This window comes from Cucurbita pepo, chromosome 19, assembly GCF_057944985.1.
Source record: "Cucurbita pepo subsp. pepo isolate OVF chromosome 19, ASM5794498v1, whole genome shotgun sequence".
NCBI classification, from domain to species: domain Eukaryota; kingdom Viridiplantae; phylum Streptophyta; class Magnoliopsida; order Cucurbitales; family Cucurbitaceae; genus Cucurbita; species Cucurbita pepo.
Window position 1 is genome coordinate 9,109,119 of NC_141816.1, and position 21,531 is coordinate 9,130,649.

Sequence of the window (21,531 nt, forward strand, 5' to 3'; positions counted from 1 at the left end):
CCAAGGGTATTAAATTATTGAAAGGCACTTGTATTGTATTTACCATCTCAATAAATAAATAAATAAATAAATAAATAAATAAATAAAAATTAATTATTGGGTTCTAAATTAGTCAATAAATCTAAGTGGGGGCAGATGTGTAATTGTCACACCAAACTTTTCCTAGGCTGACGACTTAGCTTCACGTGGACATAGCACCTGGGAAGATCCATTACGCAAATTATTTAATGCTCTTGTCTTCGTCCTCCCCTCCACATCATTACACAAATTATTAATTTTTTTTTTTAAATACTTAAATAAAAATAAAAATTATAAAGCAGACAATATTTATTAGTAGTGGGCTTAAGTAGTTATAAATTATATCAGAGTGGGACTAGAGTGGTGTGTCGGCGAAGACGCTCGATCCTAAGGAGGTGGACTGTGAGATCCCACGTCGATTTGAGATGGCAACGAAACGTTCCTTATAAGGACATAGAAACCTATAACGCCCTAATTTTTTTTAATTTTTATAAATAGTATCAGAGTCAGACAAAAAGCAGTGTGTTAGTGAAGACATTGTGAGATCCCATGTTGTTGATGGGGGTGGAGAATAAATCATTGTTTACAAGGGTGTGTAAACCTTCAAAACTTTGATGGATTGTCTAGAGATGACAATATCTACTGCCGGTGGGCTTGAGCTGTTACAAAATCTCTCCCTAGTTAACGTGTTTTAGAACTGTGAAGTTAACGACAGTATATGACGAGTCAAATCGGATAATATCCGCTATTTTTTATAAATTTAAATTAAATTGTTTGTTGGAATAAAATAGGATAAAGGTAGAATCTTTCACATGAAGAACCAAAAATGAAATTCTTTGTGGAATCTAAGACCATTCTAGACTCAAAATGTTATTGGTGTAGACTACTAGAATCAGCATCTACCAAATAAATAAATAAATAAATAATATTAATAATACGAATCCCGAAATTTCCAAATTTGGAGGCAGGCCAATTAAAATTCATTTTAAAAATTAAAAAAAAAAAAAAGAAAAAGGGAGCATTTTCGCCCATAATATATATAAAATATTTTTTTTTTCCATGAGGCAAAAAAAAAAAGAAAAAAAAAAAGAGGAAAAAAGAGGGGGTGGGCCCACAGAACTAAGGCATATGGAACTCACGTGAGAAGCACGTGCTACAGGACCGTTTGGTGGGGACAGAAATGGTTGTGGGCGCAGCGCATGGGAATAAAACCCACGTGAAGCTCTTTGGTCTGCTTCCTTGTCTCACCCTCCCTGCCCGCAGACAACCCCTCCGTTGGGCAATTTGTATCGTTGCTGGCAAACGACAACTGGACTAATTTTCTTTTGTCGCCTTCTGTCGATCACTGCGCTAAATTATATATATATATATATATATATATTTTTTTTTTTAACCTATTTTAGTACTCCTAATTATTTTTTTATTTTTTAAAATAATCATTTGTGGCCGTGTTTTTTTTTTTTTAAATTAATCGTGAAATGAAACATAAATTTCAATATATATAAATATGAAATTATTTGATAAAAATCGAGAAAAATAATTGATATAAAAATTTGAATAAATCCAAATTTTGTTGATATAAGAAAATAAAGGTAAAAAATATGGCGGATAGTTTGGATTTTTTTAAATTTTAGTTAAATAAAAGTAAATTAAAAGGCCATTTTTGGAATAGTAACGTTTAATAAGACATTTTAAAAAATTATATTATTAAAATAAGTGAGTTTTATTTTTTTATTTATTGAAATTAGTAAATATTAAATAATTCCCGACATGGTAACAAAGTCTAACATCTAAATTATATGAAATCAAAAGTTTATATTAAAAAATTATTCACGTGAGTATTTCAAGCATCAAACGACAACAAAAATTCAATTTTCAAATAAATATTTTGTGAATTTTGAAATATTAAATATCGATAATAAATTAAACAAAAATAAATACAAATGTCACAATTTTTTTTTTTAAAAGATCTAATATATTATTAATTTAAATTTCAAAACGAACATCTCCCTCTTTTAAGTTGTTATAAAAAAAAGATATCAAAATTGAAATTAAAGTTATTATTTCTCTAAAATAAAATTTTGAATTCTTAATTTAATTTTAAAATTTAAAAAAAAAAGCTCTTAAACAATAAATTTGAGATTTAATTTTGATTTTTTTTTTAAGTGAATGGTTTATTCCAATTATTATTATTTATAAAAATAGGGTAATAGTAATAAAAATATAATAATTAGATCTGGAGCATATGATTAATGAAAAATTTCCAAAAATAGGATGCAGCTTGCAAATTGCAATTATAAATTTGTCTTTTGAATGTGACACACATCATGTTGTGGACAAATAAATTAAAACAATCAACTAGTTGGTTGAGCTGACTTATCACTTAGTCCAATCTTTTGATGTGTATTAAAAACTTTATATTAAGATGAAAACAATAAAAAATGCACACATGTTAAAAAAATATTACATGATTTCGAACATGCTCATATAGATATTTACTCGAGCAGAGCAATTTGTCTTGCCAGCTAAGATAAGTATTAGAGTGAGTAACAGACTATTCGGAGGGGACTACAGTGGGTAAGATAGTACCCGTTATGGTATTGAGATTTATGAAAATATACCCATATTTGAAAAAGTCGTGAGAACTCTCGTTTTCTTTCCCACCTCTTTAGGGTTTCGGGTTGATGAGATTCGATTCTCGTTATACACAATGTAACGAAAAAAGAAAAAAAAAGATTCAACAAGATATGCATCTCTGAACGTGTAGTGTCGCTTGTTAGACGAACACGACTCTCCACAATGATATGATATTGTCCACTTTGAGCATAAGCTCTCATGGCTTTGCCAAAAGGCCTCATCCAACACCTCCCCTTAATCGAGATTCGACCCGACCACCAATCTATTGGGCACAACTAAGTTTAGGGCATGACTCTGATACAATGTTAGACGAACACGACTCTCCACAATAGTATGATATTGTCCACTTTGAGCATAAACTATCGTGACTTTGCTTTGGACTTCTTAAAAAGCCTCATGTCAATGGAGTTAGTATTTCTCACCTATAAACCTAAGATCATTCCCTAAATTAGTAGATATGGGACTTCCATCATCCAACATCGTTAATAATCTCTTTACGATAATTTTTACCCGAGTAGGTGGCTGGAACTCTTTTTTCTTGAATGAGTGGACGTGCAACTGTACCAATGTGATGAGCTTGAGGATTAAACGTGACATTATGTCTTGGTAGCTACGTTAAAAAAACGAATATAAATAATATTATGATCGAGACACGTAGATATTTTAGGCCCATTTATTTAAACGAATCCAACCCCTTCAAATTCCTCTAACCCAACAAACCAAGTAATGGATTCCGCCGCAGCAACCACCGCAATTCTGACCAACATGCTTCACAACGCCGCCGCCGCCGCCGCCGCCGCCAGCACCACCACCAATCTCCCAACGGAATTCCTCTGGCCACACGCCGACTTAGCCACAAATGCCGACGACCCAGAAGAGCTTCAAGAGCCATTAATCGATTTATCCGGGTTCCGGCGAGGGGACGCGGCGGCGACAGCGGAAGCCGCCGCTCTAATCCGCCAAGCGTGTAGGAACCATGGGTTCTTCCAAGTGACGAACCATGGCATGGACCCAGATCTAATAAACGCCGCATACGAGCATGTGGAGACCATTTTCAATATGCCTTTAGTCAAGAAAATTAGTGTCCGAAAGAAGCCTGGAAGGGTGTCTGGATATTCAGGGGCCCATGCAGAGCGATTCTCCTCTAAATTGCCATGGAAAGAGACGTTTTCTTTTGAGTATTGTAGCGATGATTCTGAATGGCCTGATGTTCTTCATTATTTCAAGTCCTTATTGGGTCGCGAATTCGAGAAAACAGGGTGAGTCCTCTGTTTTTTTTTTTTTTTTTTAATGACCGGAAGAAATTAATAATGACTCGTGTTTGTTTATGAAGATGGGTGTACCAGAGTTACTGCGAGGAGATGAAAAGAATTGGGCTAATGATAATGGAGCTTTTGGCTATAAGTTTGGGAGTTGAAAGACGGCATTATAGGGAGTTTTTTGAAGATGGGAGGTCAATAATGAGGTGTAATTATTACCCACCGTGTGAGAATGCAGGGCTGACGCTAGGGACTGGGCCGCACTGTGACCCGACGTCTCTAACAATTCTGCACCAAGACCAAGTTGGTGGCCTTCAGGTTTTTGCTAATAATAGATGGCTTTCTGTCAAGCCACGACCGGATGCTTTGGTTATTAATATTGGTGACACCTTCATGGTACCCACTCGTTGCTATTCTCTTCGTTTATTATCGTTGATCGAAGATATATGTCTTTGGAAATGGTTACTAAGCTGGGTCGGAACGGGGAAGTCTTCTTTGTTCTTGTTCTTGTTCTTGTTCTCTCATCTTCTGTTTCACACTTTTTTTTATCTCTATAGAACTTACTGTTCTTTTGTTAAAGATTTATGTCTTTAAATATGTCTATGACCCTGTTATTTTTATTCACGTGATACATGTCTTTAGAGATGTCTACAGGGCAGGATAGAAATGGAAAAGTCTTCCTTGTCCCTGTCTTTGTACCCGTCTCCTATTTTACTTTCCAACTTTTAGAAATTCTCCATTGAGTTGACGGGGAGAAATCTCTTCCTGTGTAGACGAAAATTCTCTACCCTGTTCAAGATGGGTCTTCCTAAAGCCTCAATTTTAGAGGTGTTCACAGGGCAGGATAGGGATGGGAAAGTCTGTCGCCGTCCCATCCTAGTCTCTTATTTCATTTTCCAACTTTGAGAAGTTATCTATTTAGCTGACGGGTAGAAATCTCTTCGTGTGTAAACGAAAATTCTCTACCCTATTCAAGATGGGTCTTCCTAAAGCCTCAATTTTAGAGGTGTCCACAGGGCAAGATAGGGACGAGAAAGCCTGTCCCTGTCCCGTCTCTTATTTCATTTCCCAACTTTGAGAAGTTATCTAAATCTCTCCCTATTCTCTCTCTCATTTTCGAAATAAACGGAAATTCTCTATCCTGTTCAAAATGGATGGTTAAATAGAGGTTTTTATATGTGTTAACTAGTTGAACGATGATGCAGGCACTATCGAACGGGGCGTACAAGAGCTGCCTGCATAGGGCAGTGGTGAACAGGAAGAGAGAAAGGAGGTCACTGGCGTTCTTCGTGTGCCCAAAAGATGATAAAGTGGTGAGACCCCCACAAGATTTGGTGGGCAGAGAAGGGCCAAGAAAGTACCCTGATTTTACATGGTCAGATCTTTTGGACTTTACACAAAACCATTATAGAGCTGATGTTGCTACACTCCAAAGCTTTGTTCATTGGCTTCGACCCTCCCATTCCCATTCCTTTTAACAACCGTCCCCGCTATCTCTATTCTTTTAAAAATTGCAATATAACAAAATTATCTAGAATTGACGTACTCGAACACTATTCTTTTATTCTTGTCACTGTTATATCGTTTCGGATTATCGTGTCGAGAAAATATTCGAAAGTTTTTACACAATTTTCTACTTTGTTCTTATTGATATTCTCCTTTTTATTGTCTCTGCCCAATGCTTTGTCCTTGTGTTTGTTTGTATATTGCTTTTGGAGGGTCTTACCTAAATGCTAGTAATGATGTTGCTGCAATTTTGGCTGTTTTATGCCCTGCCTTTCTCTCTTATTCCATTTCTTCTTGTGGTAATAATGCTTTTTTTTTTTTTTTTTTTTTTTTTTTACTTTTTTAACTCTTCCAAGTGGGTGCTTGTTTTGTTTGTTCATTTTGTACACTACCCATTAGTGTTAATGAAACTAAGAGAGTGGTAAATATCTCGGTTCGATCCGTTAAATTAGGGTAAATTCGATCAAGAGGTTAGAAGTTCAAGTTTATCATCTCACCTATCGTTGGACTAAAACATGATAAAAGAGTTATGTTCTGTGATATTTTTCGTGTTTAGATAATTTAAATTCCATCAATATCTATTTTTTTTTTAAATACTTTTATAATTATTACAACATTTCAAAATATAAATATAGATAATGGAGAAAGGTTGAGGTCAACTTTTTTTTTAATTTTTTTTATGGTCAAAACCTTTTTAATTTTTTTTTAATGTATTTTTTTATGGTCAAAACTCTTTTTAATAAAAGTAAAAGTATTAAGGATCGATAATCTTTTTTATATAAAGGAGTGTTTCTTGAAAAAGAAAAAAACTTACTTTAATTTATTATATATTTTAATTTTTTTTAATACAAATATCAACCTGAAATATTTTGTCTTGTATACGCCTCCTATTTTATATTTCTAAATTAAAAATTTATTTTTGTCTGTATTGGAAGTATAATTTCTCCTAAAAAAAATTAAATATATTAATTTTTTTTTATTTGTAATGGATAATCTTCTGTTTCAATATAATGTTACATTATAGTAAATTCAATAATATTTTATTAAAAAAATATTATTTAATGTTCAATAAAATTTCTTATATGTACGGAAAATTTCTTATATTGGTAAGTCCACGTATTATACTTAGATTCAAATGCAAAAAAATGCTTAAACCTAGTTTTCACCGAGGATCCTTATTATTATTATTATTATTTTTTTCGAGAAATGATCGGAGGTTGTCACAATGTGGATGACCGATTCGCAAGTTTAGACGTATTCCAATTTCTCTGTGGCTTGTGGTTCGGGATTGTATGCACCGACTCATTTGAAAAACTGAAGTAAACATAAGATATTTACATAAATTAAAAAAAATAAGGAAGATAGTTTTTAACATTATAGAAACATTATGAGAGTGTCCTAATCCTCAACTCCATACTCTCAACATTTTGTAACAATTTTACAATGCACAGTTACTTATACAACAGAATTATTGCAATATTCCCCATTTGATGCACAGTGTATCTTATGAGATAGTTTCACATTTCGGCCGTGCTGGTCACCCGCGACCGGACCACGCCGATTTGGTTCTTAGCAGAAAAAGAAAAACCCCATAAAAGTTGGTTCATCTTCATCAGCCGTTCACAAACTGTACAGTACAAGTTTACTCATAACAGTAAACAAACTTCAATACTTTGACAGGGCAATGACGAAGTTCTTTTGTTTGTTTACTAATATAGTCTCACGCGCATCTTTATAGGTTCTTGACACGACGGGCATGTCGAGATGGTAACCCCACAATCCTTGCACGTCTGGAAAAAGAATAGCAAATAAATAGTTGGCATAGGAATTTGGAATTCGAATTTGACGGGAACTCTTTAGCTAAACTATGAAAATTACTGCTGAACTTTGTCCCTTGTTCTTTCACAAGTTGAAACGTTACCACTAACTTTTCAAAAATGTTTCAAAACTACCATGGGAGTAGAAATTTGTTAGAACTTAGGACAATAAATCAACGTGGCAATTACTTAAAATGGTGTGACAGTAGCTAGGATGCTTGCCTGGATTATGTCTGAAATAACGACATTTAGACACGTCTACTTTTCGTTCAACATTCTAACCATTTTTTACTCCAAGGTAGCTATGAAATATTTATAGAAGGTCCAGGATAATATTTCAACTTCAACTTTTGAAAGAACGTGGTTACCTTAGGGACAAAGTTACCAACAAAAAACTGCAACCTATCTCTAGCACTGTGAAAAAGTTTCATGGTAGAAAACTTACTGTATGACCACAAGCAAAAGCCATGTCTTTTGGGTTTGTTTGGCATATTGGGCAGACCTTGAACAAGTAAAATTGATATAAAAAGTTAATATCAATGAAGCCAAAACAGAGATAAAAAAGTTTCAATTCTCAAGGTAATACTCTCACAACTCAATGCATTTTCAGCAGGACAAATTCATATTCCCAGTTTATCAGAGATTCATCTGATACCCGACTAACTTATACTTTCCTATGCAGTTTCGTTCCTATTAATATCGTTCCTTCAAATTTGAATTTTGTTTTTATTACAGTTGGAGAGGGGAATAAAGCATTTCTTGTAAAGGTGTGGAAACCTCTCCTTCACAGACGCGTTTTAAAACCATGAGGTTGAGGGCGATAGGTAACGGGATAAAGCGGACAATATCTACTAGCGATGGGCTTGAGTTGTTACAAATGATATCAGAGCCAGACACTGGGCGGTGTGCCAGCGAGGACGCTGGGCCTCCAAGGAGGTTGGATTGTGAGATCCCACATTGATTTATAAGGGTGTGGAAACCTTTCCCTAACAGACGCGTTTTAAAACTGTGAGACTGACAGCGACAGGTTATGAGCTAAAGCGGACAATATCTTCTAACGGTGGACTTGGGTTGTAACAAATGATATTAGAGCAACACACTGAGTTGCTAGGGCTCCCAAAGAGGGTGGATTGTGAGATCCCACATCGATTGGAAAGGAGAACAAAGCATTTCTTATAAGGATGTGAAAACCTCTTCCTAACAGATGCGTTTTAAAACTGTGAGGCTAACGACGATAGGTAACGGGCTAAAGCGAACAATATCGATTAGCGGTGAGCTTGAGTTGTTACAAATGGTATCAGAGCCAGACACCAGGTGGTATGCCAGCAAGGACGCTGGACCCCCGAGGAGGGTGGATTGTGAGATTCCACATCGGTTGGAGAGGAGAACAAAGTATTTCTTATAAGGGTGTGGAAACCTCTCCCCAACATACGCGTTTTAAAATCATGAGCCTAACGGCGATAGGTAACAGACTAAAGCGGACAATATCTACTAGTAGTGGGCTTGGGCTGTTATTGTTTCTATTTGCTCCGTAAGTTTTCAAAACTAACCTTATTTTTCCCATTCTCAGAAAACTCCATAAACAAAATGAAAAAGAAAGTTACCGATTCAGACGAGGAGCTCTGCCTTTCAGCATTAGCTTTGATTAAATTTTGGTTTGCAACTGCATTGTCATGGTTGATAACTTCAGGAGGAGGAGGAACTGGCCCTGCACTTTTGCTATATACAGATTCTCTCCTGCATAATACAGACCCCATCATGTCTGCAAGGAATTCTAAATTCTCTTGGAATTGAAAACTCTTAGCTTACTTTGAATACTGCAGAGAGAGAGTGGCTCTGTATTGAAATGGGATTTCCATGAGCGCAGCCAGAGCAAATGCTGCTTCCTTCTTTGATTCTTCTTTGCTCTCAGACATGATTTTTGTGAAGTTTACAAACTGAACCAATACAGAGAAGCAGATATGAAGTGAAGTTACAAACTCGACGAAACACGGTCAAACATCGATGTCCACAGCTTTCATACGACAACAAAACCAGCCACATATACTCATGAACTGTAGAGGTCTTAACCAAAAGCAACTACAAATTTCAGTCAAAATATTTTTCACCAAAAGAAAGTTGACTGATTTTCTGGATTCACGAATATTTAAAGAACGCTAACGCGATGTTCATCATATTAGTTTTTGGAAATGAAATATGAAGGTTGAATTCAGATCTCCAAGAATATCCCACACCATCAAATGAAGTTAATAGAAAATGTGAAATACACAACCATACGTGTAAGAGCCCAAGCTCACCGCTAGTAGATATTATCCGCTTTGGCCCGTTACTTAAAACGTGTCTACTAGGGAGAGGTTTCCACACCCTTATAAGGAATGCTTTGTTCCTCTCCAACCGATGTGGAATCTCACAATAGAATTCAATGAAATATTAATTAAATACCTGGAAATTATCAAATGCACGTTGAGGGATGTTATCATCAAATTGCCGCATAGCATCCCACGGTCCATCCCCTACCCCGACTAGAACGATCGATAGAGGATAATGGCTGGTGATTCAAGTATTATGAGACTTCGAGCGCAAAAGCAACCAAACTGAATAACAATTATTGTTTTACCTAGCAGCAACAATGGAGTTTATGGTTGCCTGCTCTTGAAAACTTAATCTGCCTGGTGGTATGTCGGGATTTCTCGTAACCTGTTCGATGTTGTACACTTTTAGGACTTAAAGAGAATGAAGTATACACGAGACAGTGAGAAGTAAGAATTAATATAAACCGAGCACATCCAACAACCTGTCCATCTGCAACAATAACAAGGACATGATACTGCCAATTGGTTTTCTCAACAATGCCTATTGCAGCATCTATAACAGGGGCAAAAGAGGTTGGACCTACATAAATAAGCTTAAGCACATCGTTAGGACCGCCTTAACTTAGGAAGAAGAAAAGTACATTATCCAGCCAAAGCATTTACAAAATAATCCATAGATGACAATCGGTTGGAGAGGGGAACGCATCCCACTAAATGTTAAATGATTCTTTAAATGATTCTTCTTCTTTGGTGAGTTGCAAATTAGGTATCAACGGAGTACTACATGGTTTATGTGAGATCCCACATTGGTTGGGGAGGAGAACGAAACATTCTTTATAAAGGTGTGGAAACCTCTTGATATGAATCCAACAACTGATCACTTCCATGTACCCGAACGAGCAATTACAAGAAGCAATACAAAGAAGATTCAAGAATCAAATCAAGAAAATAATGGAGTGGCTGATATTGGAAAGTAATTAGAAGACTGGCCTTTAGTAGTTGAATTAGACTGGCCTTTAGTAGTTGAATTACCAATTAAGGAAATTTATAGAAAGTAATTAGAAGACTTGCCTTTGATAGTTGAATTACCAATTAAGGAAATTTATTAATGCCTTATTTGCTTCAATTTGTATTTAATAGCATTTATTAGTAATTTGTGGTTGGTGGCTGAACTTTATTATGTTAGGGTTACCTTTTAGACCTATTTAAAGGCATGTAATACTCATGTTTGAGGGATTTTTGTTGAATACAGAAAAAAACCTGTGTTTTCTTGATACCCTTTTGGTGTTATTCTTTTTCAAACCTTGCTTTAGGTTTGATGTTTAAACCGATTCATTGAATTAGTTTTGATCAAGCTAATTCTGGAGTGAATTGTCTTGATATCTAAGAGTGACCATAGATTCCAAGTTCAATCTAAGAGTCATTCATCTTCTAACCAGCTCTTGGTTGGAATCAATCCGTTAAGTTAGCTTTCTCTGTGAACGTTTTGGCAAGGATTCTAGAAGGACCTCTAGCTTTGCAAAATCCAGCATTGTTGGCGCTTATCACCTCTCCCTAGTAGACACATTTGAAAACCTTGAAGGGAAGCCTAAAAGGAAAAGCCCAAAGAGGACAATATCTGCTAGTGGTGGGTTTGGGCCATTACAAATGGTATCAGAGCTAGACAACAGGTGATGTGCCAGCGAGGAGGCTGAGCCCCGAAAGGGATGGACACGAGGCGGTGTGCTAGCAAGGATGCTGGGCCCTGAAGAGGGGTGGATTGTGAGATCCCACATCGGTTGGTTGGGGAGGTGAATGAAGCATTCTTCATGGTATCCTTAGCAGACGCGTTTTAAAAACGTTGAAGGAAAGCCCAGAAGGAAAAGCCCAAAGAGGACAATATTTGCTAGCGGTGGGTTTGAGCTGTTACAGTTTACCTCCTATTCATCAGGTTTAACCTCGATTAAAAATACCCATTTACACCCCAGCCTTTTTTTCCTATACGACAAGATACTAAAGTACCATTATCATCGAAAGCATTTATCTCGTTGATCATTACATTATGCCTGCCATAATGAAATAAATCTTCATGAACCAAGTTAGGGCAGAAGGTTTAAAAGCAAATTTGCTCTGCATTTTAATCTATACCATGAATAATACTGACAAATAGCTAAACATATTTGTAAAGTTAACTGAAAGTTCAAACGAACCCGATAATTTTAGGAATGGCAGAATTTCTCTATATCGAGAAAGCGCTTCCTTGAAACCTCTACATGGCCTGTGATCGGGATAAAAGCTGAATACATGCTGATCACGCGTCGATTCTAAAGAAAGAAGTTGAAAATAAGGTAATCAGACAAGAGAAAAGTTGGTTACTAACACTAACAAAGGATCTAGAAATGATCACAACCAATACCAACCATCACCGAAACCGAGACAAGGTATCAAGCCATCATCATCAAAAGGAGACAATGTTTGACCAATTATAGAAATCGCTTGCTCGTACGGATTGGGTATGCTGCTAATGGAATGCAGACTTCTTCTTCTGAAAGAATGCCTGCCTGCAGTCAGTGAAATGTAACTTCTAGCAATTTATGGAAATGTTCACAATCTTCATAACAATTGTTAAATAAAGAAAGATTCACCTGTCCACTCATTGCTCTTTGTAAAGTCGATACCGAGAATTAAATTTGATGACTCAAGACCTTCGTGTCTCAATGCAGATATAACCTGAACGAAGTGTCGTGTATTTCCAGTATGCAAGTACTTGTGTCAATGTCTGCTCGAGGGGTATGGTGAAATTGATAACAAATATCTTTCTATCTATCTATCAGACTAGAAGAGAGCAATTCTACTATATGTAAGTGCTTTGTCTGCTCGAGGGGTATGGTGAAATTGATAACAAATATCTTTCTATCTATCTATCAGACTAGAAGAGAGCAATTCTACTATATGTAAGTGCTTTGTCTGCTCGAGGGGTATGGTGAAATTGATAACAAATATCTTTCTATCTATCTATCAGACTAGAAGAGAGCAATTCTACTATATGTAAGTGCTTTGTCTGCTCGAGGGGTATGGTGAAATTGATAACAAATATCTTTCTATCTATCTATCAGACTAGAAGAGAGCAATTCTACTATATGTAAGTGCTTCATGTAACAACCCAAGCCCACCGCTAGCACATATTGTCCGCTTTAGCTCATTATGTATCACCATTAGCCTCATAGTTTTAAAACGCGTCTACTAGGGAGTGGTTTCTACATCCTTGTAAGGAATGTTTCATTCCCCTCTCCAATCGATGTGGGATCTCACAATCCACCCCCTTGGGAGCCAACAACCTCGCTGGCACATCACCTGGTGTCTGGCTATGATACCATCTGGAACAACCCAAGCACACCGCTAGCAAATATTGTTCTCTTTGGGCTTTTCCTTTCGGACTTCCCCTCAAGATTTAAAAACGTATCCACCAAGGAGAGGTTTCCACACTCTTCTAAGGAATGCTTTGTTCCCCTCTCCAACTGACGTGAGATCTCACATAAACCAAAAAAAGTAGCGGCTTAGATAGAATATAGATTTAGTTCAGCATGCTTTCATACATGAATTAAGCAGCCAAGATAAAAGAGTGAACCTGATCCAATGAGCTGAAATTATCAGCAATATGTCGAAAATCTATGTTCCGATGATGATCTGAATCCATCTAACTCTCTGCATACAAGAAGGTTCAAGCAGGCTCTCATCAACATAACTATAATACAGTAATTCCATAATCCCCAATCTCAAATGAACTCTTCAAGAACGCCAAATATACATTTAAAGAATCAATCACTTCTTGAAAGGAAAAATAACAATCAATTAGGATGCCCTTTTCGCTGAACTTGAGACAATGAAATCAATATGGCAAAATCCACATGCATAGCACCCCAAAAGAACTTGATATCAAGTCACCGATCAATTCCTTCGAACTTGCTAAATCAAGCATTGAAAATCTATGATCATCGCATTAAAAAACACCCCCAAAACGATTCATAAATGCTAGAAGCAAGAAGGATAGCATGACTGAAGCAAAGAACAGCAACTTAAAGCTGCGAACAAGCTAAATTGAGCAGACCTAGAAAGAAAATCAAGCCATAGAGAAGAAGAACGCATTTAATAGGAAGCAGTAACTCACAGAGAGAGCTTTGGATGGGCTGCAATGGAGGGAGATGCAAACGGAGAAGAAGGTCAAAGGGGAATTAAGAATAGTTTTGAATATGCGATTTGTAAATGATAGAAAGAGATTCCTTCTGTTGATTGTCATCTCAGACTTTGAAGCAAAAGGGTTCGTTGTTAATGCGTGCACCCATCACCCATGTTCAAATAGATCCGTTCCAGACTACTACTGCTCACCATTTCTCAAATATTATATTAATAATCATTTTTAATACTATTTATTATTTGTAATATACAATAATACAAAAATATATATTGTTTTTTTTTTTTTTTAGAATTATATTGTGGGAAAAAGTCATATATTTACTCAGACGCTCGTAGCATATATTTAAGTATCTTATTGGACTCTCGGGTTATTATAATTACAATATGCTCCTTCTCAGTCCATTCTCTTGGAATTCAAGGAGAAGTTTCGGGTGCCGAAGGGTTGGTTATTAGGCAACATTTGGTCTCTCTCTCACCCTTTTAAGTCTGTTTTGTTTCAAGGTTTGTATGAATATTCTCAATTGACTCTGAAGAGATTGGTTAAAGCCTTGGTTGATCCTAGGATTTTGGTCAAGAAAACTAAGATAACTCCTTGAGCAGCTAAGTCGACTTAGGTTGACTCCTTAAGGGATCGACCAATTTAGCCCTCAATAAATTGGTCAAACCGCCCTAGGGTCTACCTTCAGGACCTTTTAACCTACTGCAAAAGGAATGGTTTAAATGGATTTGATTCGAATTATTGGGTTGAAGATATCGATCAAATGGGACCAATCCAATTTGTTATATCGACCTTTCCTACAATAGAGTATTACAATTGGATAGAAACAAACATTTATAAATGTTGATGGGTGATTATATATTTATATGGTGCCAACCATGTAATGGTTGGAAAATTCACATGTTCATAATGTGTGTTTAATCTACTTATAAACTTGAAAAAACTAGCCCTTTGTACGCTAGTTTCAAATCTATTCAATATTTTATTTTACAGTAACAAAAGTTAAATTGTAACCGTCTAAATTCACTATTAATAGACATGTTTTAAAATTATGAGATCGATAACAATATGTAACGAACTAAAACGAACAATATTTGTTAACAGTGAACTTGAACCGTAACAAAATCTCACATTAGATCCGATAATAATTAGAATAAAATATTGTCTTCAATGGTTCATTATTTTATTTAGTAATATTTTTTTTATAAAAAAAAAAAAAAAAAAAAAATTGTTGTAGCAATTGCAAGCAAAGAGATGTGGCTAATTGGCTTAAGAATTAAGGTGGTCGGCCAAAGCGAAAGCGAAAGCATTCTTAATATTATAATTTAATGCGTCCATGCACAATCCACTCCAACTCACATGGATCACGTTAGTTCATGAACCAACATTTTTAATAAAAATTAACATATTTAGAGGTAAATTTTATTTATTTTTCATAAAAAAAAATGTAATTAAAAAATGACTAAATAAACTAATTTTTAAATAGACATTTACCAAACATTTCCCTATTCAATTACTTGACATCTCATACTTATATATATATATATATATATATATATATATATATATATATATAGGAAAAAAAAAATGGTCAAAGAATAATTTAAACATTAAAAAAAAAAAAAAAACTAGAAACAAAATCATCCTAGATTCAGACGAAGTACCTAAAACATAAATGAAAAAAAGCATATACAAGAATATATGATTTTTCATTAATAGCTATCAGTATCGTAGTACAGGGAAAACTGAGGAGCAGCCTTTGGATTAAGGAATATAGGGAGGAGCAGAAGAAAAAATGAATTACACCCAAAGGCCCTAGAAGAGATATGAGAGATGATACACTGTCTAATTAGAGGACGTAACATTGCCATAAAATTGAAACTTTGAATTACCAAAACAAGAAAGGGATTGACCTAACCTTTCCTCTCCTTGCCAACAAGTGGGATCACGGTGACGATGACGATAACGACGACGACGACGACGGGCTCTAAGAAATTGCAAATTGGAGTGTTTCGGATTCATTTGGTCGCCACATTGACTTCTGAACGCAGAGCAATGCTTCATTGTCTTTGAAATAAGTAAACCGAACCTCCCATTTCATTGACTTGAACATGTTTTCGAGCTCATTTACGGTTTCTGCAAGGTCCCGGACGATGAGCTTACCTTCTGGCCTGAGGATCCGGTCGGTCTCTGCAACTAAAGCAGCTAGATTGCACCTGTATGTCAACCGAGTAATGCATTAGCAAAAGGCATTGATTGGAGTGAAGGAGAAGAGGGATAAAATATGGTGCTTAAGGTTAAGGTCACCTCGTTTTGATCTTGGAGAAAAGATGGTCTGCGTGAAGAAGGTCATATGTTCTCGGGTAGGTGCTGAATGATTCACACCAATCGTGATATATACCGAATAAACCTCGTTCGTAGATAATCGGGAGAGTGTCGGCTGAGTCTATTGAGACGACATTCATGACCCACACTTTCAAATCTTTCAATGCAGCAGCAAATCTGCGAGGAAATGAAGAACATTTATATTTTTACTCAGAAAAATAAAGGATTTACTTTGAGGGTGGAGAAATTATTGACAATGGACAGCAATATGATAGCTATCTCGAAGTACATTTCCTTTGAGGGGTGGAGAATCTTACCCTCCATAGACAGCTCTCATGTCCATGACATTTCGCACCGTTGACCAGTCGATTCCCATGCCAGCTAGATATGACTTTGTAACGACACTATTCCAGTGTTTGTGATCTGCAGCAAAATCCTCTGGAGCAGGTCTTCCATAAACTCCAACCTGAGAATTCAACAGCCAGTATGGTGTTTTCTCCAACCTTGATGGCCATTGCTCTGGCCATTTAGAACCACGTTCTGACGCATTTGTCGAGATTTTGTGCATGCATGCTTGAAGTGGCACATTCCTGCAAATTGTTTGAACAAACTCAGTTGTACTATCTGTAATGCAATAAATCTTCTGAAATAATTCACGAGTACGGCATTTGAAGGAAAATCTCTCATGGTCTTATATTCTAAATGTGTCTAGTCTAAGCTTTGTGATTTCTAATTTAGAAATAATAATAGAACGAACAAGAAAGCACATATGAAGGGGAATGATTCTGGACTAGACGCTCAATATTTTAATGGATCCTTTCCCAATAATTGGGTGAGATGCCACATCGGTTGGAGAGGAGAACGAAGCATTTTTTATAAGGGTGTGGAAACCTCTCCCTAATAGACGCGTTTTAAAAACCTTGAGGGGAAGCCTAGAAAGTCGGACAATGTCTGGTAGCGGTGGGCTTGGGCAGTTACAAATGGTATCAGAGTCAGACACCTGGCGATGTGCCAACAAGGACACTAAGCACCGAAGGGGGGGTGGATTTGAGGGTCCCACATCGATTGGAGAAGGGAACGAGTGCTAGCGAGGACGCTCGGCCCCAAAGGGGGGTGGATTGTGAGATCTCATATCGGTTGGATAGGAGAACGAAGCATTCTTTACAAGAGTGTGGAACCTCTCCCTAGTAGACAAGGGGTGGGCTTCAGTTGTTACAAATTGGATCTTCGATAGAATGTAAGTACACATTTGCTAACTTGGGAAATTAAAATCAGAACAGATAAGTACCAGGCTGCATTTGGATCATCTGAATTCGGGCAGACAGGTGGCTCTTTCTCGGACCTCTGTTTGTAACAATCATTATTGGTAGGCTTTCGATATATGGCTGCACTAACTTCATCTACTGTATCCTTGTTAATTGATACAAGTTCCCAGCACATTGCTTTCGTCAGTTCTTTCATGGCTGTAAATAGTTCCACAAGATGCAAATTTGTTAGAACATCTAAACTTTGACGCGCTCTAGTTTTACATTTACATTTACAACTAAAACTTCTAAAGGATCGTAAGTTGTTGGGTTTAGAAATTGCCAACCATTCCATATTTCAACATCTTCAGCCTTCTTCTGATAGACCGGTGTGGCAGACCAGACGAAGAAGCCACCAGGCCGCAACAAACGATTCAGCTCCAACAGAAGTTTGCCACCTGCACAGTTTCTTCGAAAGTGAACATTGAAACTCAAGCTACTGACAAAATGGCTAAGTTCAGTCACTGGTATAATGGACTTTTAGTGTATTCACTACATGATATATGAAAATGAATCGTGGTTCCAAATCATAGAAATTTAACCAATATCTCAAAATTTAAGAGAAAATATTAATTGAAACAGACTAGTAATCACATTACCTTCTGCGTGCCATGGGACTCTACAACGAGCACAATGGACAACATCAAACACTCTTCCTGGATAAGGAAGTCTTTTCGTCCCCATAACAGCAGATATAGCAGGAATGCCCCTCTCAAGTGCAAACTGGACTTGTGCTTCATGTTCATCTTTTGGGGCCAATGACATGGTTAGTACATCTCTTTCAAAAAGAAATCCTCCAAAGCTTGCCACTCCACATCCAACATCCAGAATCACGCGTGATCGTTTTCCCCAAGCAATATCATTGACAGCCTGCATCATTCAAATTATACCACTTGTAAAATTTTTGCATTTGCTGAGGTTTTTAAAGCATAAACCACAAAGCAGTGTTCTTCAGTTCCATAGGTATAATACTACAGTCATTTCATAAATCTAAAAAAGAAAGACAACTTTACTCAAAAGTGCATTCAATTTAAACAAAAAGACTTATCAAAGAAGTAGCATGAAAATAACAATCAGAACGATCATATAAAAAGACATGGCGTCATCACTACAATCCAAGATCTGAAAAGTATCCAGATACATTAAGTACATAAAATACAACCACCAACAATGAAAATGCAAATATGCAAACCAAACGAGCATGTAACATACCATACTAACAGGAGATTAAGGAGAAGAATGTTACCTCTTGTATGAAGTCAATGTAGTGAAGAGCACCGTGCTTGAACTGGGTCCCACCACCAGGAAATGTTAAGTATTCACCAGAAACTTTTACCCAATTCTGATGCCCCTTAACTTCAGCAAGTTTTGTGTGGGGAACATTATAGTACCATATCTGTAGAAACACACCCAATTATCCCATCAATGAATGAAAGAAAGAAACAACAATTAAAAAACTGAACAAACATAAAATGTATTTTCTGAAGTAAAAATGTTAAATTGCTTTAACCTTTTCCCTGCTAGTTGGCCATGTAATTGGGCGTTTATAGCCCTCTGGAAGTGATACAAGGCAGGTTGGAGGTTCTTCAGGACAATGCCTCTCTCGATGTTCATAATGTTTTGTACTATGAAGACTCCTAATTGCTTGCAAATTGTCGAGGCAAGGAATGTAATCAGATCCAGCAGTAACATTGCAAATCTTCCACTCATACCCAGATTGTTTCGCGGAAGATCGTTGAGTTTCTTTTTCATTCTTTGATTCTGCTGCCTGAGTTGACCATGATCCATTCTGTGTTGATGTTTCATTCAAAAGCTCCGACTGAGCACCAGAAGGAAACACCTCACCAGAAGCCGGGTTTTTGGATTGGTTATTTTCATTTGTTTCATCAGAGCTTTTGTCATTTAGCTTCACATTCTCCCCTTCCTGACCATTAACATTTTCTCCGTCTTTAGTGTCACTTGGGTCATCTGTTTTTTTCTCATCATCATTTTTCTCTTCTGTATCATTTGAATTTGATTGTTTCTCATTAGAATTCTCCTCAGAATCTCCCTGTCCACCGGATTCATTGTCACCAGCCTCTGGCCTAGTTTCAGAATCTGGTTCTCCATTTTCCTCCTTAGAATCACCATTTTCTGTTTCTCTTTCATCGTCTCGTTTAGTTTCTTCATTCCCTCCATTCTTGTCCTCATTCTGTTCATCTGGCTTCTCTTCAGGCTTGTCTTCGGGATTCTCTTCAGGCTTGTCTTCGGGCTTCTCTTCAGGCTTCTCTTCGGCTTCAGGCTTCTCTTCCTGATTAGAAGCTTGACTGTCACCCTCTTTCCTTGCATCATCAGGCAAATCTCCTGGGTTATCTTCAAAGGGTTGAGTCTTGCCATCACTGGTCTCAATCACTTGCTCTTTTGCCAGATTTTTGTTCTCCACTGGCACATCAATATTTTGAACCGGAACTACAGATGATGATGTTAGCATCCATATCCCAACCAAGCACAATGCAACAAATACTACAATGGTCACTGTTGAGCAGTAACTCGAAGAGGACCTTCGGTTATCTATTCTTGAATACTTCCCTAATGCCATTTCTATCCGTAAAATTTTGTCCTATAGGTTTTGCACCTGAGAATGGAAAGAGTATAGACAGAATAGTCAATAAAAGAAATAAATAAATGCTTTAATTAGCTGAACACAAAGATCACCGACAGCCTGCATTCATACTAGCAAAGGATACCATGAAAAGTGATAATTGGTCCCAAAAAGCCGTTCAAACATTAACGTCAAACCAACAGTTACAAGTTCCAGAAAAGTAGAAATTCAACTTGAGAGAAATTTAACACAAATCTGACTAGAGCACAAAGAAAAATATCCAACGGAGAAAATTCAGCCATAATTCACGGCACACTTACTGCAATCAAACACTAGCGTAAATTGATACATAAACAAGGAAGATCGGCTAAATCAACTTCGAAAGACATTAAAGCATATCAACCAATGATTTACTATGTCCACACCAAATAACGTCGATCCAGAACAAAGAAAAGAAATACATACATTAACCGCGTAACACATAACGTTAGAATGAAAAGATAACACAATTCATTCACGTACAAGGAAACAGAACAAGAATACAAACAAACTCCATGAGATCCACACACAAACATCACAAAAAAGAAGAAATCAAACACCAATGCGCGCCAAAAAAGCAACAAAAGAAACTCAAGTTTGCTAGAAACCAAATTAGATCTACATTAAAAACGCGCAGAAACGAATAAACATCACGAAACCGGAAGTAGAAAGCAGAAAGCAGAGCAAAGAAGGGGCAAAAGCAAGAACAGGCTAAATGTAAAGAAAGAAAGCAAATTATAGAACAATAAACACGAGATCTGAGGGATCTAAACATCCGGAAGTAAGGATAAAGCCATTGCCTACCTTGGAAAGAACAGATCTAGCGAAGAAGGAAAGAGAGTTTGAAACACTATTCCTCCATTTTCCTCAAACGGAGAAGATGAAATGTAGTGGTGGAGCGAATGAAGGGGAAGAGGGAGATTTAATAGAGAGAATAAGAGAAGAGAGAGAGTAAGTTTGTAGGTGTTGAAATTAATTAAAATTAGTTGAATTAAATGATTCGTAATTAAGTGATTAATTTGTTAATCACTTTCTTTTGTTTTTTTACCGACAGTGTTCCGATACACACCGACACTGACCTTCGGAAATAATAGACAAAAAGCACGCGGTGAGGACAGAGATAGAGAAATACACGCGCGAGTTTCGCGCGTGAGATAATTTCCGGCCAATGAACATTATTTATTGGATTTTTCTCTCAAATTACCAATTTAAATCCTTTGATTAAATAACAATTAAATTAATAAAAATATTTTAAAACTAATTCTAAAAGTTTCAATAAAACTTTAAACTTAAAAAAATAAAAAATAAAATAAAAGTAAGTATTTTATTTTGTTTTCAAAATTTTCTTTTTTAAAGTTTTAAAATTATCTTTAATTTATAAATAAATTAAATAATTAGTACCTCCATTTAAAAAATACTCATAAAATTTTAAAACTAATATTAATATCTTTAAATTATTATTATTATTATTATTATTATTTGTATACCTTAAAAATAAAGTGGGGAGATGAGTTTTGACGGGTAAATAGATAGTTTTTGTTCCAAGATTAACGATATAACTT

General features: G+C 36.3%; 3 protein-coding genes across 3 annotated transcripts; 1 reads left to right on the forward strand and 2 right to left on the reverse strand.

The window, feature by feature from the left end:
• The first annotated feature begins 3,309 nt into the window (after positions 1 to 3,309).
• Positions 3,310 to 5,478, forward strand: LOC111781930 (gibberellin 20 oxidase 1-A). Its single transcript, XM_023662667.2, has 3 exons — positions 3,310 to 3,914; positions 3,989 to 4,310; positions 5,120 to 5,478. The coding sequence occupies exons 1-3, from the start codon at positions 3,382 to 3,384 to the stop codon at positions 5,390 to 5,392; spliced, it is 1,128 nt and encodes a 375-aa protein (XP_023518435.2). The 5' UTR covers positions 3,310 to 3,381; the 3' UTR covers positions 5,393 to 5,478.
• Positions 5,479 to 6,740: 1,262 nt separating this feature from the next.
• RGLG3 (Copine (Calcium-dependent phospholipid-binding protein) family) lies at positions 6,741 to 13,885 on the reverse strand. The gene is made up of 12 exons (XM_087120167.1): positions 13,697 to 13,885; positions 13,157 to 13,233; positions 12,174 to 12,258; positions 11,949 to 12,089; positions 11,739 to 11,852; positions 10,032 to 10,129; positions 9,855 to 9,934; positions 9,680 to 9,785; positions 9,047 to 9,174; positions 8,842 to 8,974; positions 7,683 to 7,739; positions 6,741 to 7,210 (listed from the first exon to the last, which is right to left on the reverse strand). The coding sequence occupies exons 2-12, from the start codon at positions 13,223 to 13,225 to the stop codon at positions 7,130 to 7,132; spliced, it is 1,092 nt and encodes a 363-aa protein (XP_086976293.1). The 5' UTR covers positions 13,226 to 13,233; positions 13,697 to 13,885; the 3' UTR covers positions 6,741 to 7,129.
• A 1,525-nt stretch (positions 13,886 to 15,410) lies between these two features.
• Positions 15,411 to 20,931, reverse strand: LOC111781327 (putative methyltransferase PMT26). The gene is made up of 9 exons (XM_023661857.2): positions 20,774 to 20,931; positions 18,860 to 19,963; positions 18,596 to 18,745; positions 17,949 to 18,219; positions 17,637 to 17,747; positions 17,334 to 17,508; positions 16,363 to 16,635; positions 16,028 to 16,222; positions 15,411 to 15,936 (listed from the first exon to the last, which is right to left on the reverse strand). Exons 2-9 carry the CDS (start codon positions 19,925 to 19,927, stop codon positions 15,708 to 15,710), a joined length of 2,472 nt encoding a protein of 823 aa, XP_023517625.2. The 5' UTR covers positions 19,928 to 19,963; positions 20,774 to 20,931; the 3' UTR covers positions 15,411 to 15,707.
• Between the last annotated feature and the right edge of the window lie 600 nt (positions 20,932 to 21,531).